Source organism: Lepidochelys kempii, chromosome 23, assembly GCF_965140285.1.
Source record: "Lepidochelys kempii isolate rLepKem1 chromosome 23, rLepKem1.hap1, whole genome shotgun sequence".
Taxonomy (NCBI): Eukaryota; Metazoa; Chordata; order Testudines; family Cheloniidae; genus Lepidochelys; species Lepidochelys kempii.
Genome location: NC_136402.1, coordinates 5,241,250 through 5,262,418, shown reverse-complemented (window position 1 = coordinate 5,262,418; position 21,169 = coordinate 5,241,250). Strand labels below are relative to the sequence as shown.

Sequence of the window (21,169 nt, the reverse complement as noted above, 5' to 3'; positions counted from 1 at the left end):
GCGGGGATGGATGGATGGATGGATGGATGGATGGATGGATGGATGGATGCATAGTGGGGATGGATGGATGGACTGATGCGGGGAGGGGGAGATGGGTGCACGGATGGATGGACCGATGCATAGAGGGGATGGATGGATTCGTAGAGGGGATGGATGGATGGATAGATACATGGAAAGATGGACCCATGTGTGTGTGTGCAGGGGGGGATGGATGGATCCTACAGTTTCCCCAAGAACCCCTTATCCCCCCCCCCCCCCCGGCCTGCTCCTGCCAGCGAAGGCCGTGGGCGGGGGGGCCGGGGGCCGGGGGCCGGGGGGAGGAAACCAGCTTCCTCCTTTCATTAGCAGGGAAAGTTCTTAATGACTTGGCCGGGTGCGGGGCTGGCCCCACCCCATCCTGCATGATGTCAGGCGGCTCCCGGCGAACGCACCCGGCTGGGAGCCGCTCAGCGCCGCGGGGACCGGGCTGGGGAGGCAGCCAGTGCCTGGGGTGGCTCCGGCCTCTATATGCCCCGCAAGCAGCGCGCTTGGGACGCCCCTGTCCTGGGGGGGCGGGCGGCGGCGGGGGGGCCGGCCGGGGGGGCAGGTGTGGCGGGGGAGCCAGCGCGCCGGGAGGCGGCCAGCCAGAGACAATGAGGCCGGGAAGCGGCTGGGTTCTCTGCCTCCTCTTGCTTCAGATGTGGCCCCAGGTGAGTCCCCCCCCCAGACCCCCCCCCGCCCTGGGTTGCCCTTTGTCTGGGAACTTGCCACTCTCCGGAAGCCTGGGTCCATGGGGCAGCCCTTCCCTGGCTTGGGGGGGGGCCAGGGGGACCCTGGGGGGGCTGGTCCCCCTGGCAGGGGGAGCCCACATCCCCCACAGCACAGCAGGGGTCCCTGGGAAGGCCGCGCCCCTGCCCATGGGGTGCTTGGAATTGGCAAGGAGCAAGGGGGTCGCTGGCCCGGGCAGGCACCCCAATGGGTGGCCTCCAGGCGTGGGTCCCCCCACCCCCCGTAGCCCTGACCCCCCGTCCCCCTGATGGGGTGTGGCATAAGTTGCAGTGGTAGGATTTAAAGTTGAGGTGAGGGGAAACGCTGGGAACCCCGGCTGGTGAGAGCCCATCCAATGGGTCAGAGCCCCTCCCTCCCCGCTCCCCTTCGGTCCGTTCACACCCATCCCGCACCAGCCTGTCTGCCCAGTGGGCCCAGCCCTCTGTGGGGCACCTGGGCCCTGCCTCGCCCTCGAGACACTGAAGGGAATTTGGTGCTGGGGAAAGGGGCCCCCTGAATTCTTGTTTCTGCTGAGAGCGGGGGGGGGGGGGGAACAGGGGGGGGGCTGGGCAAGCACCTCCGTGTCCAGGCCGCTCCTTGCCCATGGGTCTGAGCCCTGCCCGGCACATTCTGGCACATTCCAGCCGGCACCCGTCTGCCACGCCTGGGCTGGCTCGGTGCTCGGATGGGAGACCTCTGAGGAAACACAGGGGGCTGCAGGGAGCCAGGCCGGGGGCTCAGGAAGGGGCGCTCTCCCCTCCGGGTCAGTGCAGAGCCCCGCAGGGTGCTAGCGGGTGCCGTGGTCCTGGAGGGTGCTGCTGGCTTTCAAGTGAGACGCTCGACCAGGGTCATAGCGACTGGAGCGCCCGGCCTGTCGCAAATGTGACCCCAGGCGTCCCGCTGGCTAAATCCGCTGACGGTGATTCCATCCGACTTGCCCCCGTTCCCGCTGCGGGCTCAGCTGGCTGGAGGCGTCTTCTTGGCAGTCCCGTGTTGTTAAACAGTGGCTGCGCCCCACCCCAGAGGTGGCTGCATCTCAGTGCTGGGTGAGGGATCCCTGTATAAACAGCTGTTGCACCCCACGCCAGAGACAACTGCACCTTAGCATGGGGCGAGGATCTCAGTATGTTTGCTGCCTTGGGCCTGCTACTCCATCTAACGGTGGATCCTGTTTCCTCGGGGTGGGCTTGCAGGCTGAGCTGAAGGGGCGGGGCCCACTGGATCTTGGGTTTGGCGTCTCCCTGCCCTGAGCCAGAAATGGTCCCCGGTCCCAATTCCCCCCTTCCTCCGAACCAATCTCCCTGGGAGATCAGGGTTTGAGCCCCGGCATCAGCACAGGCTGGGGACCTGCCAGGGGGCCAGGTGGGTCTGCAAGGGGATGGGGGACACCCAGGGGGGCAGCTGCTGAGACTCCATCAAAGGCCCAGGCACCCCTCCCTCAGAGGAAAGGAGAGTGGAGGTGAAGCCAGGCTTGTAAACCACCAGCAACGCCCTGCAGTTCCCTAGGAGGTTGTTTTCCTTCCTGCAGCGATGTGGTGGGGCCCTGGTGCCCTGGGGCGGGGCAAGATCTGGTGGGGTGAGAATATTCCCTGCCCCCCTCCCCCTGCTGCCCCCTTTTCCTTGCGCTCAGCTCTGGGCTTGCTGGGATCAGAGCTGGAGGGGCTGACATGAGGGGCACAGCAGCAGGTGCAGAATGCCTCGACCCACACCCCAGCCCTTGAGGAAAGGGGGCTCTGTGGGGTGGGCTCAGGGCTTAGGGACTGCATGAGCTGCCTGGGTGTCAGGGTCGGTGTTCCCCACAGCGTTACACGCTGCCTGGATACTGCCCTCCACCCTAGAGGTGGCTGCATCCCCATGGAGCCGTTGGAAAGCCCCAGAACTGTGGGGTGAAGCCAGGTCCGGGAGAGAAGTTGGCAGCCATCTCTCTGAATTCCCTGAGCTGGGTCCAGTTCCCAGGCCCCAATCAATCCCTCGTAGTGATGCCCAGCGGGAGTTCGCCCCAGCCCACTGCTTGCTTGGAGGTCCGAGATCATCGCGAACCCCCACATCACAGGCTTTATTCACCTTGGACGACAGCTGGGGCTGGCAACGGGCGAGGGGCTGCTTCTGCTATTGCAAAGAGCGTGCACATGCCGCTGCCCCCTGCTGGATGGAATCAGCACCGCTGTGTGTGTCATGGGCCCTCTACTGCTAAGAGCTGGCGAGGGATTCTCCCTTCGTGCCTGCAGCACAATGGGAAGAGCTGGGCTTTCAGAGCAGGGGGGTTCTGCACTCACAGTGACCAGGAGGTGAGATGCGGAGGTGGGGGGGACTCTGACCCACTCTAACCTGCTCCTCTCCACTTCCAGGTCCCCGAAGCGGCTGGCACCTTCGAGCTGCAGATCCGGCTGCTGCACAACGAGCAGGGGGTGCTGGCAGACGGGCACTGCTGCCGGGGCGGGGCAAAGCCACCATGTCCTGCTGGGGAGCAGTGTCGGACCTACTTCCGGGCCTGCCTGAAGGAGTACCAGCTGCGTGTCCTCCCTGGGGGGCCCTGCGTGCTGGGGGCCGGCGCCACCCCCGTGCTGGGGGGCAACACCTTCGCGGCCAAGCCCAGGAAGGGCGCAGAGCATGCAGGCAGGATCACCATGCCGTTCCAGTTCGCCTGGCCGGTAAGGGCCCCTGAGCTCTTCCACTGGGGGCGGGGGCTGCGGTGTCAGCCTAGGCAGCAGCAGCTCTGGGCTGAGCTGGGTGTGCAAGGGGCAGGGCTTATCTGGCCTGGGTGTGCAAGGGTGAAGGGTTTATCTGGTGTGGGTGTGCAAGGGGCGGGGTTTATCTGGCCGGGGTGTGCAAGGGGAGGGGCTTATCTGGCCTGGGTGTGCAAGGGTGAAGGGTTTATCTGGCGTGGGTGTGCAAGGGTGAAGGGTTTATCTGGCCGGGGTGTGCAAGGGGCGGGGTTTATCTGGCCGGGGTGTGCAAGGGCGGGGTTTATCCAGGCTGCTGGGTGCAGACAGGCCCTGGGGTTCTCCCAAGCTCTCCACTTGGGGATGCTGCCAGCATCCTTCGCTGAGCCCCTGGGAGATGGGGCCATCCACCCTGCCAGCCCCAATCCACCCATCACGCCTCGGCCTGGGGTCCCCTCCAGAGGCTTCATTAAGAGCAAGGATGGGCTGGGAGAGTGATCCTTGCTGTAAGCCGCCCAGGACTCCCAGAACGTGCTTCTTGAACTGTCATCACAGCTGTGAGCAACAGATGTGGAGAGGGGAGTGGGGTTGAGTGGTTAGAGCAACAGGCTGGGCGCCTGGACTCCTGGGTTCTACCCCAGCCTTGGAAGGGAATTGGGTCTAGTGGTTAGGGTGGGGGATGCTGGGAGCCAGGACTCCTGGGTTCTATCCCAGCTCTGGGAGGGAAGTGGGGTCTAGTGGTTAGAGCAGGGCGGGCTGGGAGTCAGGACTGCTGGGCCATGTAGCTCAGCTCTCAGGCAATGGTGCGAGGAGGCCCCCAGTGGGGTGGAGCTGCGGACAGTGGTGTGTCTGGTCTCTCGTCTCGCCCGGATCCCCAGGAGACTGTGGCAGATGCTAAATCTCTCTCCATCTCTATGAATTAGTGGGTGGCCCCGCCTGCTCCGTGATTTATCGATCCTGGGCTCCGGCCAGCTCCGGCATCCCGGCCCTTCACTCTCCCACTTCCATTCCAAAGCCACTTCCATCGGGCAGCGTTGTCAGGCGTCGCACGGCAGCCCCCAGCACAGGCACAGAGCACGAGACAGTCCCTGCCTTGAACAGCTCGCAGTCTGAAAACACAAAGAGTGGGGAGAGGAAACTGAGGCACGATGGGGCAGTGGCTCAGAACCCAGGGCTCCCAGCCCACTGCCCATTCCCTAGCCCACGAGAAGCTGGACCCCTTCACAGGGGCTGGATCGATCTCTCTGCTTGTGCGTTCCCTGCCCTCACCCCTTCTCTGTGGAAGCTGGGGGGGGTTCCCTGCTGCCCTTGCTTTGGGCCTCCCCTCATAACCGCCCCCAGCTCTCTGCATCCTCCTTGCACTGGGCTAAGAGAGCTTCTGGCACCATCTTGTACTTGCAAACCTGGCAACAGAACCCAGGAGTCCTGGCTTCTGCCCCCCTCGCCCCCGTTCTAACCACTGGACCCCACTCCCCCCGCCCCCAGAGTTGGTATCTCCATCCGGCTCTCTCCGATGCGCTCGGTGAAGCTGTGGGCAGAGGGCCGGGCAGAGATGAATGCACACAAAAGGCCCAGCTGATCTGTATGCAGAGAGGCTCATTCTGCCCACTCATTTGGCCCAGGCACCTCCGGCCGAGGGACGCTGGGGGCCCGTGACCCGCCCTGGTGGCATGGGGCTTCCTGGAGCCTTGGCCAGGCTTCGGCCCCAGGGGTCAGCAGCCCGCCCTGCGTGACCTTTCCCAGGGCCAGGATCCAACGCTGCTTGCGGATCTCAGCGCGCCAGGACCAGGTCCTGGGCTCACGCGCCATCCCGCACAGCCAGCTCCTGGCCTGCTTCCCACAGTGCCCCCTGCTGGGAGAGTCTGGGACTGCAGTAGCCAGGAGATCCCCCCACGCCGCCTGCACTCCTGCCCTGCTCCTTGTACCCCCCCCAAGAGCCCTCTGCTGCAATCCCATTTCCAGCACCCAGCCCTAGCTGCGCCCCAGGTTCCAGCCCCCGGCACAGGTTTGAGTTCGCCGCTGTCTACCTGGCCATGGCTGCTGCTCAGCGCGGGGCCCGGGGCCCGGGGCCCTTCATCAGCAGGGCAGCCCCAACCTCCCTTAGAGCGTGCCCGAGATACTGGCTGCCGGCTGTGCCCAGGGGCCTCATGCCATGGGCCCCAGCACTGAGTCACGGGCTGAGATGGGGGGATGGGCTGGAGGGGGCCGCGGGGAAGAACCGGAGATGGGGCCTAGAAGCACAGCGCCCCCTAGTGCCCTGCTGAGGTGCTGGGACATGGGGTGAGGCCAGGTGGGGGGGACAGCGCCCCCTAGTGCCCTGCTGGGGTGCTGAGAAATGGGGCAGGGCCAGGTGAGGGGGACAGCGCCCCCTAGTGTCCTGCTAAAGTGCTGGGAAATGGGGCGGGGCCAGGTGAGGAACAGTGCCCCCTAGTGCCCTGCTGAGGTGCTGGGATATGGGGTGTGGCCAGGTGACGGGGGACAGCGCTCCCTAGCGCCCGACTGAGGTGCTGGGTAATGGGGCAGGGCCAGGTGCAGGGGGACGGTGCCCCCTAGCATCCTGCTGAGGTGCTGGGAAATGGGGCGGGGCCCAGTGAAGGACAGCGCCCCCTAGCATCCGGCTGGAGATTGCCTTTATAGCAGTAACTGCTACCTCACCGTAGGACAGTGTCCCTTTGCGACTGCTCAGTGCAGCCCGCGCAGGGCCAGCCTGTGAGCACACGCAAGTCAGTGCACACACGTGTGAGATAGGCCAAGGTTGCCCGCGCCCCGTGGTGGGGGGCATCATTCTACTCCGTACCCCACTCCCACCCTCTGAGCCACCCCACTGTGGCGGGGGCTGCTGATGGACCCTGGGTGGGGCTGGAGCCCAGGGCCCTCTGCAGCGCCAGGCAGGTCCGGCCCTGCATGGAACAGGGTTTCTGGCAGATGCCAGTAGTGGGAAGTGCAGCCCGTCACACCTAGCCCATGGGGCCTGTGTACCAGACGCTGCCTGGGACTGCGGCCCCGCCCCCATCCCACACCCACACCCAGGGGGGAAGCAGAAGGTAAATAACTTAATTAAATAACTTCCCTAATTACAAGGAAGACACTTACCCTGCACCCATCCTGTGCCCTTGAACCAGCCAGCAAGGGCGCGGATGTGCCAGCTGTTATAGGCTGGGCTAGGGGAGTATGTGTGGCGAGTTTCCCCGCAGCAGTGCCCCCACCGGGGCCTCGGGTGCGGTGAGCTGTCCCGCAGCGGTGCCTTGGGAAATGCCAGATGAGACTCACTGGAAACAAACTCACACTACCAGAGTCCCTGGTTGGGCAGGGACAGGGCACTGCTGTGGGGAAGCTCACAGCGCCGGAGCCCCCAGCTTAGCGCTGACAGGACAGTGGGTTACAGCTACCCATCATCCTCTGCTCCAGCCTTTCCTGGGCCCCCATCTGGTATGGTGGTGGGGACCCTGCTGGCTGCTGTCACGTGCCCCCTCTGCTGGGGGGGGTTGCTCTGCCAGTGGACGCAGGGGCTGCCTCAGCTGCAGGGGTGTTTGGAGAATTGACGCGGGGGGGGAGAGCGGGGGCCATGCCTGGGGCTCAGCTGGGGGAGGGGCCCAGGACAAACTGTGTCTGCTTTGGCCCTACATGTTGACCATATCACCCACCCCACCTCATATCCTTACACCTCTAGGGGCCCCTTCACTGGCCCCCCTCCCTTGTATCCTTCCATCTTTATGGGTCCTTCACTCCCCCCCACCCCACTAATACCCTTCTGCCTCTAGGGCCCCTTCACTGCCCCCCTCCCTCGCTCATATCCTTCCCCCTCTAGGGACCCTTCGCTCCCCCCCTTGTATCCTTCCACCTCTAGAGGCCCCTTTACTCACCTTGCTCATATCCTTCCTCATCTAGGGGCTTTTCACTGCCCCCCACCCCCCATTTGTATCCTTCCGCCTGTGGCTCTCCCCGATGCTGGGCGGCACAGACCCAGTTGCGTTGGCATCTTGCCACCCAGGGGAGGGCAGAGGCGGCTCTTGATCCCTGCTGGGCTGCCTGACCCCTGCCTTCCCCCCAGGCAGCCCTCAGGCCTGGGAGCCACCTCCTCCCCCTGCCCCAGCCCTGCGGCTCCCCCGGGTCCATGCCTGCCCCCATCATGCCCCTGCCAGCCTCCAGGAGAGGACTGGTCTCCCATCCCAGGTCTCCCCACATCCACGGGGAGGTGGGGGGAGGCGGAACCCCATGGGGGATGGGTGGCAGCAGCTGGTGGGGGAGGGGCAATCATATATGGGGTAGCCCCCTTTCCTTCCAGAGTGGAAGAGGCTGGGCTGGAATCATAAGGGAGTTCTGTCTGGGGCGAGGCTGCTGGGCATGGGCAGAGCCTGGGGGGTCCTCTGCTGCAGCCCCCCCCCACACACACACACAGGGCTCCCCCCTCTCACCGGGCACTGACCAGGGAGTCAGGCAGGATTGCTACAGGGCCAGGATGCTGCTAGAAGGGGATGTTAGTGGGGGGACCCGTCCAGGGGTCCCTGGAGTGTGGGTGAGGGGAAGGGAGCATGGTGCCCCCACCTTTCTCCTGTCAGAGAGTGAGGGGAGGGGCTACCAGGCTGAAAGGACCCATTGCTCTGATATGGCATCCCAGGGAGACCGTGTGTGTGTGTGTGCCACTGCCCTCTCCTGGGTTCAATCGAACCCGCTGCTCCGTGTGTCACGGCCCCTATACTGCTCGCAGGGAGTCTCCTTTAGTTGGAGTGACATTTGCAGCGGCTGAGCTCTGTCCCCAGTGTGGTTGTTTCCCCCAAGTGTTACAGAACCCCAAGGGGAGGGGGGACCCCACCGCCCCCAGCCTCTGAGTGTAAGCAGAGATGGAGCAGCAGGGTGGGTTGGGCTGGGAACATGCAGTATCCATGGGAGCGGGTGACGGGTCGGTGCCCAGGTGCCTGTGAGAAGGGAAATCGGCTCCGTCACTGCGGCTAAAGGAGGCAGCACGTCTGGTTGACACCCTCGCCAGGGCCCAGGGGGCACTGGCAGGGGCGAGGGCAGGGAGCCCCCTGGCTTGGGCCACACCTGGAACGTTACGTGGGCAGAAGGAATGTTTTGGCTCAGGCAGCGGCAGCTGCAGGAGGCAGCCGGGGATTTCTCTGAGCGGAAGCCTCTGGAGTGACTCCAGACCAAAGCGAGGTGGCAAGGGGGACCCCCTCTTTGCCCATCTCCCCTCAGTGCCCATGCCCCAGCCAGGCACCTTCAAGCTGCCCCTCTGGTCTCAAGCTCTGGCACCAGGGTGTGGCACAGGAGAGCCATGACGGACCTCGCCAGTGCCCTGAACTTTGAGACATCTCCCTGACACCGGACCTGCTTTGACAACCTCCATCCGCTAGCCCCCCCTTGGCTTGGAAAGAGCCGGGCTCTGCTCCCAGCTGTGCTGCTGGAGGAGCTCAGTCATGTCCCTCCCGCCCCGTGCCTCAGTTTCCCCACCTGTGAAATGGGGATGATGACGCTGATCCCCTGTGGATTGCTGTGGTTTATTGGCTGTCTCCCATGCTGTCCTCCGTTTGTGCAGCACCTTGCGCTCCCACGCCGCATGCAGCAGGCATGGCACCTAGGTAACAGTGCAGCCACCTCTTGGGAGGAGAGGAGACAATTGCCATACAACAAAGTATGTACAACTCTGAAAATGCCCAGCGATCATCAGTCTCCTCCCACAGCAGGCAGGAATTGATCGGCATGGCCTCCCCGTAGCAAATGGAAGGCAGAACTCCTGGGCGCTATCCATAGCTTGGGGGTGGGAGAGTGGGGGTCTAGCAGATTAGCGCCGTGGGGCTGGGAGTCAGGACTCCTGGGTTGTATCCCCAGGTCTGGGAGTTGAATGGGGTCTAGTGATTAGAGCCGAGGGGGGGGGCGCTGGGAGTCAGGATGCCAGCTCTGTGTGCCTCAGTTTCCCCACCTGTGCGGTGGGGTTAAGTATCCCCACGCAGCCATGAGAGCTCATAGACCCTGGGACAGGAGGCGTTAGGTCGCAGAGCCGCTCAGTCTCACCCCTTGCCTACTTCCCCAGCCCTGGGGCAATCGGATCACGAGTTGGGGGGTGGGGGTTGGTCAGTGACACCTGGCCCCTCTAACCTTGTGCTTTGATCCCCCAGCGTTCGTACTCACTGATCCTGGAAGCCTGGGATGCTGACAACATCACTGGCCCCGGCACCCCGGGTGAGGCACCCCAAGTTGGCCAGCCCCCTGTCCTAGGGCCAAATTGGAGCCAGCGCCCCCTAGAGGAGAAAGGCCCCATGTCCCATTCCCTACCACAATGAGCCAGCCAGTCCCCCACCTTGGGGCCGGATTGGAGCCAGTGCCCCTAGAGGGGAAAGGCCCCACGTCCCATTGCCCACCCCCCTGAGCCAGCCCGTCCCCACCCTGGGGCCGGATTGGAGCGAGTGCCCCTAGAGGGGAAAGGCCCCATGTCCCATTGCCCACCCCCCTGAGCCAGCCCGTCCCCACCCTGGGGCCGGATTGGAGCCAGTGCCCCTAGAGGGGAAAGGCCCCATGTCCCATTGCCCACCCCCCCTGAGCCAGCCCGTCCCCACCCTGGGGCCGGATTGGAGCCAGTGCCCCTAGAGGGGAAAGGCCCCATGTCCCATTGCCCACCCCCCTGAGCCAGCCCGTCCCCCACCCTGGGGCCGGATTGGAGCGAGTGCCCCTAGAGAGGAAACGCCCCACGTCCCATTGCCCACCCCCCTGAGCCAGCCCGTCCCCACCCTGGGGCCGGATTGGAGCCGGTGCCCCTAGAGGGGAAAGGCCCCACGTCCCATTGCCCACCCCCCTGAGCCAGCCCGTCCCCACCCTGGGGCCGGATTGGAGCCGGTGCCCCTAGAGAGGAAAGGCCCCACGTCCCATTGCCCACCCCCCTGAGCCAGCCAATGTTGGACCCCCCCGGGAGGGGTGCAGCTGGTGTAGGGCACATTAGGCCGGGCAGTGACGGGCTCCCCTCTCCGGCAGGCGGGGGGTCCCTGGTGGAGCGGGTGACGCGGTCGGGGATGCTGAACCCGGGCGAGGGCTGGCAGGATTTCCGGCACCACGGGCGGGGCACGGCGCTGGAGTACCGGCTGCGGGTGCGCTGCGCCCACCACTACTACGGCCCCGCCTGCAACCACCTGTGCCGGCCCCGCGACGACTTCTTCGGCCACCACGGCTGCGACGCCGCGGGCAGCAAGGTCTGCCTGGACGGCTGGACGGGAGAGGCGTGCACTCGGGGTACGTGCTGGGGCAGGGGGGCCCGGTGCCTGCAGGGAAGGGCAGGAGATGGGAGGCACGTGAAAATGGGAGCGGGGGGGGGGGCTGGGAAGTGGGGTGGAACAGAAGGGGGCGCTTAGGGGGGCGTGGTGCCCAGGGGAATGGGAGGGGGGCATGGTGTCCACAGATGGAAGAAGGGGGAGGTGACGGGGGGCATTCCCTGCCCCTAATGCCCCCACCCCCACCATTTCTCTCACAGCCGTTTGCCACCAGGGCTGCCACGAGCTACATGGCTTCTGCGAGGAGCCTGGAGAATGCAAGTGAGTGAGAGGGGCCCCCATCTGCCCCCTTCCTCAGGCCCCCTCCATAATCCCCTTCCACTCCCCCGCTGGCTTCCTACCTCAGCCCCCTAGGGAAGTGGGGGGGGGACCCCAGGGATGGGATGGAGCTGGAGGGAGAGCGGAGATGGATGTGGGGTGCTGTTTGTGTGGCTTCCCTGGCAGGCTGCTGGGGTCCCCTCCCAGCCTCCTGCAGCCTCTGCCCAACCCAGGCCTGCCCCTGCTGCCAGGCAGACTCTCCACTGGGCAGGATGGGAGGAAGTGCCGGCGGCCAGGGCTGCCCGCTGCCTCCTGCCCTTTGGGGAGGGAGCGGTCGGCTGGGCTGGGCCCAGGAGGGGGGAAGCGCAGGTCAGGGAAGGGGACTCTGGGCGTTTTTCCTTCCCTGGCAACGCCTGGGGGCTTTGCAGGGCAGGGAAACAGCCCAGGCAAACCTGCCCCACCCTATGCAGAGCCAGGGATAGAACCCAGGAGTCCTGGCTCCCAGCCCCCCTCCTCTAACCGCTAGACCGGGGCAGGCAAACGTTTTGGCCTGAGGGCCACATCAGGTTTCCAAAATTGTGCGGAGGGCTGGTTAGGGGAGGCTGTGTCTTCCCAAACAGCCAGGCATGGCCGACCCCTATCCGACCCCCCCCCCCACCTTCTCGCCCCCTGACGGCTCCCCCAGGACTCCTGCCCCATCCACCATCCCCTGCTCCCTGACCACCCCCACAACTCCCCTGCCCTCTATCCAACCCCTCCTGCTCCCTGCCCCCTTACCACGCTGCCTGGAGCAGAGCACACTGAGGCTGCAAGGGAGGCGAGCCTCCCGGGCCAGGAGCTCAGGGGCCAGGCAGGAGGGTCCCACAGGCCAGATGTGGCCCGCAGGCCGTAGTTTGCCCCCCTCTACACTAGACCCCACACCCCTCCCAGAGCTGAGATAGAACCCAGGAGTCCTGGCTCCCAGCCCCCCGCCTCCCTTTAACCACTAGACTCCACTCAGGGAGCTGCCCTCGTCTCCCTGCCCAGCACCCTCCCTAACAACCACCCATATGGCATCGCCTGACTCTCTGCTGCCCGCTTGGGGCTCCAGCTGCCCCCTGCCCACCCCACCTGGGTGGGGGGGGAAGGGGGTTGGTCATGAGCAGAGGCAGCCTCCTCCCCCGCTGCCCCCATGCAGACGTTCCCGGGGTCCCCAGACCAGACACCCGTGGCTGTGGCTGCGGGCGACTCCGTGCCAGGCTGCCCCCGATGTGCGCCCATCTCTCCCCACGCCGGGTCTGTCTGCCCAGGTGTCACTACGGCTGGACGGGCTCCAACTGCGACGAGTGCGTCCCCTTCCCCGGCTGCCTGCACGGGACCTGCACCGAGCCCTGGAAGTGCGACTGCGACACCAACTGGGGCGGGCTGCTGTGCGACAAGGGTGAGCAGCTGGGTGGCTGGGTGTGTCCCGCCCCGCAGCCCCCGCCCCACAGCGCCCCCCGCTGGGAGAGGCTGGGGCTGGAGTAGCCGGGAGCTCCTGCCACAGCCAGTGCCCCTGCCCTGCTCCCCACAGCGCCCCCCGCTGGGAGAGGCCGGGGCTGGAGTAGCCGGGAGCTCCTGCCACAGCCAGCTCCCCTGCCCCGCTCCCCACAGCGCCCCCTGCTGGGAGAGGCCAGGACTGAAGTGGTCGAGGGCTTCCCCCACAGCCAGCTCCCCTGCCCCGCTCCCCACAGCGCCCCCTGTGGCGAGTTGGCTGGGTTCCCTCTCCCTGGAAGGACAGCAGGGCAGCCCCGGGGTCAGTGGAGTTTGCTTGGAGCTGAGCCGAACCCTTCTCCCCCCAGACCTGAACTACTGTGGCTCCCACCGGCCCTGCCGGAATGGCGGGACCTGCACCAACGTGGAGCCGGACGAGTACCAATGCCTGTGCCCCGCGGGCTTCCGGGGCCGGGACTGCGAGAGGGGTGAGGGGGCAGCGGGCGCTGTACGGGGGTGGGAGAGGGCTGGCTTGGGGAGGACCCCAGCTTCTCCGCCTGTCCCCATGGCTGCTCTCGTGAGTGCTGGGGTGCCCACGGGGTGGGGGAAGCTGGTCCCTGGGGGCCCAATTGGGATGAAGGCTCTAGGGCCCAGCAGCAGTGGCTGGCAGCCTGCAGGGGAAAGGTTAGGGGTCTGGGGGTCTCTTGGGAATGGGGGAATTCTAGGGGGGCCCTGGTGAGGACCAGGAGAGAGGGAGAGGGGGGCTTAAAGGAGGCCTGGGGGGGATGGAGCTACAATGGTAGGGAGACCAGCAGGAGGGAACCAGGGGGTATGGGGGTCCTACTGGGGGCTAAAGGGGCATTGTTATAGGCCATGAGGGAAGAGAGATGGGGAGTTCAGGGGGCCAGGGGCAAAGACCTGGGGGCCAGGGATGCTGTTAGGGATTTGGGGTTCCCTGGGGGAAAAGGGTTGAGTTCCTGTTGGGGGCCTGGAGTTCTGTGGGGAGTCAAGTGGCTGGGGAGAGGGGGACGCGATGGGCTCAGTTGGGGGGCAGGGGATCAGACAGAGGGACTGGGCGCAAGTGGGGCAAAGGAAGCTGTGGGGGTAGGGTGGAGGAGGCTGTTGGGGGCCTGGCGGCCGGGGCTGACCCCACTGGGGATGGATCCCCCCAAGGCTCAGGTCGCCCCATAGCACTGTGGTGCAGGATCCCTGACCCAGGCTGTCCCTGACCGGCCTTGGGAGGGAAGGGGTTCCTGCCTCAGGACCGGGCCTTGCTCCCAGGGTCCCCCCCGCCCAGCCGGACATGCAGCATCGCTTGGCATGACGCCATGGCTGGAGGGAGGGCACCGGTCCAGCCCTGGGGGGCCCTGTGGGCCTGGCTGAGCCCAGCCCACTCGCTGCGGGGATGCCTGGGGTCCCGCCCTCCCTAATCACTCCCTCCCCTGGCAGGGCTGGACGAGTGTCTGCCGGAGCCCTGCGCCCACGGCGGAACCTGCCACCCCCTCCCGGATGGGTTCAGCTGCAGCTGCCTGCCCCAATGGACCGGTAAAACCTGCCAGCTGGGTGAGGCTAAGCCTGGGGCACCGAGCTCAGACACCCCCTCCTGCTCCCCATGCCCTGATGCTGCCCCATGGCACCTCCCTCCTGCTCCCCATGCCCTTACACTGCCCCATGGCAGCTTCCTCCTGCTCCCCATGCCCTGACACTGCCCCCTGCCCCATTGCACCCTCTCCTGCTCCCCACACCCTGACACTGCCCTGTGGCACTTCCCTCCTGCCCCCCACAGCCTGACACTGCCCCGTGGCACCCCCCTCCTGCCCCCCTGCCCTGACACAGCACCCCCCCAGTCACCTCCCCTCTGCCCCCCACACCCTTGTGCTGTGGGTACTGTCCCCCTCCCCTTCCTGTGAGTCTGCAGCAGGGGGCAGTGAACTCTCCCCCCACAAACAGCACCCAGGACTGGATGTGCCCCCCCGCCCTCCCCAGCTGTGCAGATCCAAGAACCCACAGCCAGCTCGGACCCTGCCAAGGGCAACAGAGGCCCAGAGGATGTGTGGTCGGTGGGGAGTTAGGGGAAGCAGCAGCATCCCTGTGGTGGGAGAGGAGCCGCGTGGCTGGCAAACGGGGCTGCTCACTGCACAATGGCCAGTCTGAGCTGGGCACCAGACCCTTGGGGGCATTGCAAGCCAATGCCCACTGGGTGGTGTGAGTGAGTCGGGGTAGTTCCCAGCAGGACAAGGGCCCACGATCCCCAATCCCCAAGCCAAGGGCTGGACGGGGCAGGTGCTGGGGGGACACGTCTGGCTCTTCCCACTGATCCCACCTTCCCACACTGATCCCATGAGGGGCCAGCAGCCTCCCCACCCTCGACCGCGATCTGCCCTGACCCCAGCCCCCCCGACCACAGATGCCAATGAGTGTGAGCTGGAGCCCTGCGTGCACGCCCAGGGCTGCAAAAACCTCATCGGGGGCTACTTCTGTGACTGCCTGGAGGGCTGGGCCGGCCCCAACTGCGAGACCAGTAAGAGAGCGACCAGTGGGCCAGAGCTGTGGGGGGCCGGGCTCGGGCTGGGGCTGGGGCTGGGGCTGGGGCCGGTGAGGCGGGGGGCACAGCCCAGGTTTGGCCAGGAGAGGGTGGCTGGGACTCGGCCGTGGCCAAGAGGGGGCAGGGCCAGGCCAGGGCTGGGAGGGGGCGGAGTCGGACCAGGAGGGAGCTTCGATGGCCGGGAATGTGAGAATAGCCACAGCGCAGGTTGCTCTGGCCACGTTCCCGATCTGCCCCCTATGGGTCCTGGGGGGGCAGAGAATAGCCACAGCAGCCTGCACCCGGGGGCTGGGATCAGAGCCCTTACGCCCACTCCCCACTGGCTCAGGGGGTCCCAAGGGGCTGCTCCCCCCCGCTTTCCGCTATGGGAGGGGGCCTAAGCCTGACCGAGAATCGGGCCACTCGTTCCCAGGCCAATGCCACTGGCCGATGCTAATCGGTTCCATTACTAGGGTACGGTGTTGGTTGCGAGCCATGATGGGGCATGTGAGTTGCCAGTTTGAATCCTGCCCTAGCCAGTAGCGGCCCAAAGCTGCTGGCTGGTCCGTACCCCCCGCCCCCGGCAGTGGGAGAGCCCTGCCAGATGCCTGGGGACCAAGGGGGTGGGTCCCGGGGCCCCATGATGGCTTGCAGCTGATGCCCCTGCCAAGGTGAGCTGGGGCTGCAAGGCAGATGGGGTGCTCGGCTTGCTCCCCACCCAGGATACCCCCCGCGCTGCCTCGTCTCTCCATGACCCCCGGCTCCTCTCCACCTGCAGGAGACGACGGCTGCCAGGGGCGGTGCCGCAATGGGGGGCAGTGCCAGGTGGGTGTGCGCCCCTCAGACTCTGCTGCTCTGGGAAGGGATGCAGGGGGAGCCGCCCCGGCCACAGGAATCACCCCTCCTCGCCCAGTCTGGAGGCAGCACCTCCCCGCTTAGCTCCCCACCCCAAGAGCAGCTCAGTGATGTTCCCACTGCAGCCTGGGCCAGGGAAAGGGAGGGTCCCCAGAGAATGTGCAGAGCCCCTGCAGGGAGGGGACAGACATGGGGAGCCCCCAAACAGTGGTGAAGAATAGGCAAGGATACTGGGGGGCCATCAAAGGCTGGTGGGGGATGGGCATGGACACAGGGGCAACCCCAAAAGCTGGTGGGGGATGGGCAAAGATGTTGGGGGGACCCCAAAGGCTGGTGGGGAGAGGTGATGGACTCACAGGGGACCCCAAAGGCTTGGGGGAGAAGTGATGGATTTGGGGGGACCCCAGAAGCTGGTGTGGAAAGAGGATGGACACACGGGGGACCCCAAAGGCTGGGGAGAGAGGGCACAGACATATGATGGACCCCATAGGCTGGGGGTGGGAAGGGGATGGACACCGGGGGGACCCCAAATGCTGGTGGGGGGGTGGGATGGATAGTGGGGGGACCCCAAATGATGATGGGGAAGGGGGTGGACATGGGGACCCCAAAGGCTGGGGAGAGAGGGGATGGATTTGGGGGGACTCCAAAGGCTGATGGCCGTGGATACTCATGGTGCCCCGTCCCCCTGCTGCTGGGGGGGGGGGGGTGGGAATGGGAATGGGCATTGCCCTGAACTGGCCACGCCCCAGCCCCTGAGGACGGGGTGTTTCCGCCTCCCTCAGCCCCCTCCTGCCCAAGTGGACTGTGACCATCAGCTTGCCCCTGGGGGGCTCCGTTTCCATGTCGCTGTGGGGTCTTGTCACCGTGGGGAGCTGGTCTCTGCTATGCCAATGACAATGCTCCTCCTCCCTGTCCACTGTCCCCCCCAGGCGGTGGGTACCGGGCACGTGTGCTCCTGCCCCCCTGGCTACACGGGCGAGGCCTGCGAGACGGAGCTGGGGGGCTGCGCCAGCACCCCCTGCCAGCACGGAGCCCGGTGCCAGGAGATGCCAGGGCAGGGGGTGGTGTGTAGCTGTCCGCCTGGCCTCAGCGGGCCCTTCTGTGAGGTAAGAGCCACCAGGATCTGGTGAGGAGAGGCAGGAGCCATGTCAGAGATGGGAGGGGAGTGGGGGCTAGAGGTTAGAGCCAGGGGGGAGGGGCTGGGAGCCAGGACTCCTGGGTTCTATTGCTGGCTCTGCCGCTGGTTCCCCCACGTGGCCCTCTGCAAGTCACTTCCCACCCCCAAACCCGCGTTTGTGCCTCAGTTTCCCCCCTCTACAAAATGGGGACCGTGAACCTGACCCACAGAGGCTGTACGGTTTCAATGGGCCAAATCCAGCCTGGGGGGAACGGAGGGACTGCATCAGCCCACTGGGGCTGCACAGACCAGAGGCCCCCTGGCCTGGCAATCTCCCTGCCCACCTCCACCCCGCAGCATGGTGCCAGCCAGGCAGTGCTGGGCCCTGCTATCTCTGCTCTCCCTGTGCCCTAGGTCTGGCTGGATCTCTGCTCCCTGAACCCCTGCCCCAGGGGGGCTTCGTGCCTGGGCGGGGCAGGCAGCTACGTGTGCTCCTGCCCGGAGGGGGGCTGCACAGGTATGGCCAGGCGTGGGAAGCGGGGGTTTAACCTGCCCTGGGGGTGGTTCCGTATTGGCAGCCCCTATGGGGGAGGTACGGGGGCGGGAGGAGGCAGCTCTGGGTTCGTGACAGGTGCGGGAGGGGCAGGGAGGTGTTTTGAGAATGGTGCCAGGGCAGGGGGAGGAGGGCGGGGCACCATGCCAGGCAGAGGGGCAGGGAGCTCCAGGCTGGCGCAGGTGGGTTGGGGAGGAGACGACAGAGCCCCGCTGGTGCCGTGGCAGGGAGGGGTGGATCAGGGAGCTATCTCTGGGTGGGGGGAAGGCTGGGCATGGGGCAGAGGCCCAGGGCTGGGGATTCAGGGGGCGGTTGGCACCGTGAGCCTGGCGCTCCCTGCTCACCACTCTCTCTTCCTGCAGAGGCCACTGGCCAGACCCTGCTCTATGCCCTGCTGCCCCTGGCGCTGTTGCCCCTCCTGGCCGCCCTGCTCTGTGCCCTCCTGGTGCTGTGGACCCGCCGGAAAGGCCGGGCACTGCCCCCGCAGGAGCTGCTGGCCAACAACGCCCCGCACCTCATCCACAACGCCACCCGGGGGGACCATGGCCAGCCCCTGGACAAGGGGGGGCTGCCCTTGCCCCTGCCCCACGGCCTCCCCAAGATGGACATCTCCAACCTGGAAAGAGCCAAGCTCAATGGACTCAATGTGCCGGCCGGCCTGGAGCCCAAGCTCTGATCCAGCATGGGGGGAGAGCGGGCTGGACCCACGTTGCCCCCCGCCCATGCCGTGGTATAAAGGAATCGGGGTGGGCTCGTCCCTGCCCTGGGGACCCTCATGCCCCCTGATTCCCCCCAGCTCTGCTAAAGCACCTTAACCGCCCCTCTGTGCCAGGGGGGCACATTCACTCTCCTCGCCCCACCACACCAACCCAGCGGGGTGCCCCTTGGAGGGGGGTAATTCAGACCAGCCAGCTGAGGCTGCCCCAGTTCATCACACAGGTGGAAGCTCGCCAGGGGTGGGGAACCGGATGCCCGTGGTAGCTGGGTCACCACCTCGAAGGAGCCTGGCCTGCCAGTGATCTGCAGCTCCAGCACAAGGTAACAGGCTGGCTGGTGAGGATTCCCTGCCAGGCTGCAAGGCCTTGGCCAGTGAGCTGCACAGTGGAAGTGGAGTGGGCACGAGGGAAATGCAACTGCTATATTGTGGGCAACTGGCAGGCTTGGAGGGGTGGCGGGGTGGGATGCGGGGCCTTTCCCCTCTAGGGGGCACCATCTCCAACCTGGTCCCCGGGGCAAAGGGGGACTGGCTGGCTCAGGGGGGTGGGGAAAGGGATGCGGGGCCTTTTCCCTCTAGAGGCACCGTCTCCGTTCCCCCTGAAATTCATTCCCATTGTCAGCATGAAGCAAGTTTGCAGGACTCAGCCCAGTTCCTAGGGGGACCAGTGTCCACATCCCTCCTGTTCAGCCCTCACTGGTTGTCCCCAGCCAGCAGCTTCTGCAGAGGGACGGGCCGTGGATAACGAACTCCATCCGCCAAGAGTGTCCCAGGGTGGGACTGAGGCAGGGGCACTCTGTCAGGGTGTGGGGGGGCAATGCTCCCCCCACGTCTGCCTGGCCTGCTCTCACTCTGTCCAGCCAGATGCCTTGAATGCTGACGGTTGTCAATCTGGTGTCTGTGCTCCATGAACGGAGACCAGATCTGCCCACTCCCAGGAGCTCCAAGCCCCACCATCCACCCCTGCCCATCACCCATCCCAGCCCCATCTGCTTCTGTTCTGAGACATGTGTTGGTCCCTCACTAAGCCCCTCTGTCTTGAAGCCACCCACCTGGGAAGGAGTAGTTGGGGCTGGAGGGAAAATTTCCATCAAAACTGATTTTTTCTAGGGGAAATTGGGTTTTCAACCAAAGGAAATTTGTCTCGAAAAGCACCTGCTCCCCAGGGAATATGCCACAAAAATCAAACACCCAAGACACCAAAATATTTCAATTCAGACGTGGCACCCCAGTGCCTCATGGGAGTCGTAGGTCAGTTGCCTCATGCTTTTCTACTCTATGGGCGGGCTTTGCGATTGGACTACATTTCCCATGATGCACCATGGCCAGGGACTCCCCTAGTGCATCATAGGAGAGGTAGTGCAACCAGGCAGCCTGGACAACAGAGAATGGAAGCGTGAGGCAATGGAACTACATCTCCCATGATGCACCACAGAGTCCCTTCGTGGAGAGGCGGTTGCATTTGGGGAGCCCTCAGCTATGGGTGAGTCGTGGGAGATGGAGTCTGGCTTGGGAGCCTGGAGAATAGAGAATGAGAGCTTACGGCACTTTGACTACATCTCCCATGATGCACCATGACCTCTCCTCTTGGCCAGGTGATTGCATCATGGGGCTCTGTGGCCATGATGCATCATGGGCGATATAGTCCAGTTGGGGAGCCCAGCTCACAGAGGTAAATCATGTAGCAACAGAACTACATCTCCCATGATGCACCGCAGCAGCATTTCCAAATCAAGCTATGACAGTATTCTGAGTTTCCGCCAGAAGTCAACATTTTCCATGGAAAGCCCCCCTCTACCCCCAACATTTTCAATCAGCTTTTTGTCTAGGGGACCCCTTGGAGATTCCCCAGCCCCACCCTGACATACACACACAAGGCCTCCCTTGCCTTCCTACTGGGCCTGTGATTAGGAAAAATAAATCATTCTGTGCCAGAGCCAAGGCACACCCCCCAGCATTGAAAGGGAGGGGCTGCATATTGCAGCACCCCCTGGTGGCAGGTGTGTGCATGTGCTGAATGTATCTCTGTTGTATGATACTGTACAGATTCCTTCGTAGAGTTTTTGTGACCTCTTTGCTTTTTTGTACCAGGTTCTATCCCGCCCCCGGCGTGAGACAAGCTCGCTCAGGGTCAAAAGTGTGAACCATGAATAAATATTTTCCAAGCCTCACCCCAAGGCTGTGAGACTTTTTGTCTTGAGGCAGGGGGGGCAGTCAAATGGGAGGAAGATTGAGAGATGGCTGAGCACAGTGGAGAGGGAGGGAGAAGAGGATTAGATCCCGGGAGTCAGGACGCCTGGCTTTTCGCCCCAACCGTTATGGCTAGAAAACGTTTTTTTTTTAAATGAAGGCTGAAATTCGACTGTACCACAAGCTGCAGCCTCAGCCAAGGGGCCTGTCTTGCTGATGGCTTCGTCCAGCACAGTACCCCGCTGACCTCTGCTGGTTGGCATCAGAACTGCTCAGCTGCATGTCATAACCCCTGTACTGCAAATAGGGATTCTCTGGAAAGCTCAAGGCTTTCAGAGCTGAGGGATCTGGGTTCTAGCCCAGCTGCAGCCACAGCACGTGAAGCATCACAAAGCCCGATGTGGCCAGAGGTGGCCTGCGATGCTGAGGAAAGCACTGTCCTGTAGTACAGCAGGAGAGTCAGGGGACCCCTGGGGTAAAGAGAGGAGGGAGCAGAGATGAGGACAGGGGAACAGAGTCACTGAGGAAAGGCAGGGAGGCAGTAGGAGGTGAGCAGAGCCTGTGTCATGTCCCTGCTTGTCAGAGGGATGCGCTCGGGGCTAGCGAGGCAGCTGAGGAATCTTGGCCTTGCGCCTCTCCGTGCCCTTCCCATTTAAACCCCACTGGAGCATTAGTGGTAAGAGGGGAAGGGGAGAACTATGGGCCTCCTCCTCTGTAACTATGTGGGCTGATGGAGAATCTCCACTAGTTTCCAGCACTATAGGGGCTATGACACACAGTTGGGTAGTACTGATTGCCACCAGAAGCGGGCAGCGGTGGCCACGCACGTATTGTGC

The 21,169-nt window shown here is 64.6% G+C and overlaps 1 protein-coding gene across 1 annotated transcript; it reads left to right on the top strand.

Moving 5' to 3' along the window:
- The first annotated feature begins 607 nt into the window (after positions 1-607).
- On the top strand, positions 608-18,571 carry LOC140902036 (protein jagged-2). The gene is made up of 13 exons (XM_073321646.2): positions 608-689; positions 3,096-3,398; positions 9,527-9,590; positions 10,377-10,631; positions 10,870-10,930; positions 12,217-12,347; positions 12,748-12,867; positions 13,829-13,942; positions 14,787-14,900; positions 15,682-15,728; positions 16,688-16,864; positions 17,290-17,392; positions 17,791-18,571. Exons 1-13 carry the CDS (start codon positions 633-635, stop codon positions 18,102-18,104), a joined length of 1,860 nt encoding a protein of 619 aa, XP_073177747.1. The 5' UTR covers positions 608-632; the 3' UTR covers positions 18,105-18,571.
- The last annotated feature ends 2,598 nt before the right edge of the window (positions 18,572-21,169 follow it).

Bases quoted from the DNA above. Each gene is read 5' to 3' on its own strand.
- LOC140902036 (XM_073321646.2), top strand. From the start codon at position 633: ATGAGGCCGGGAAGCGGCTGGGTTCTCTGCCTCCTCTTGCTTCAGATG. The intron at 3,399-9,526 runs GTAAGGGCCCCT...TTGATCCCCCAG, and splicing joins CGTTCCAGTTCGCCTGGCCG to CGTTCGTACTCACTGATCCT. The intron at 14,901-15,681 runs GTAAGAGAGCGA...CTCCACCTGCAG, and splicing joins CGGCCCCAACTGCGAGACCA to GAGACGACGGCTGCCAGGGG.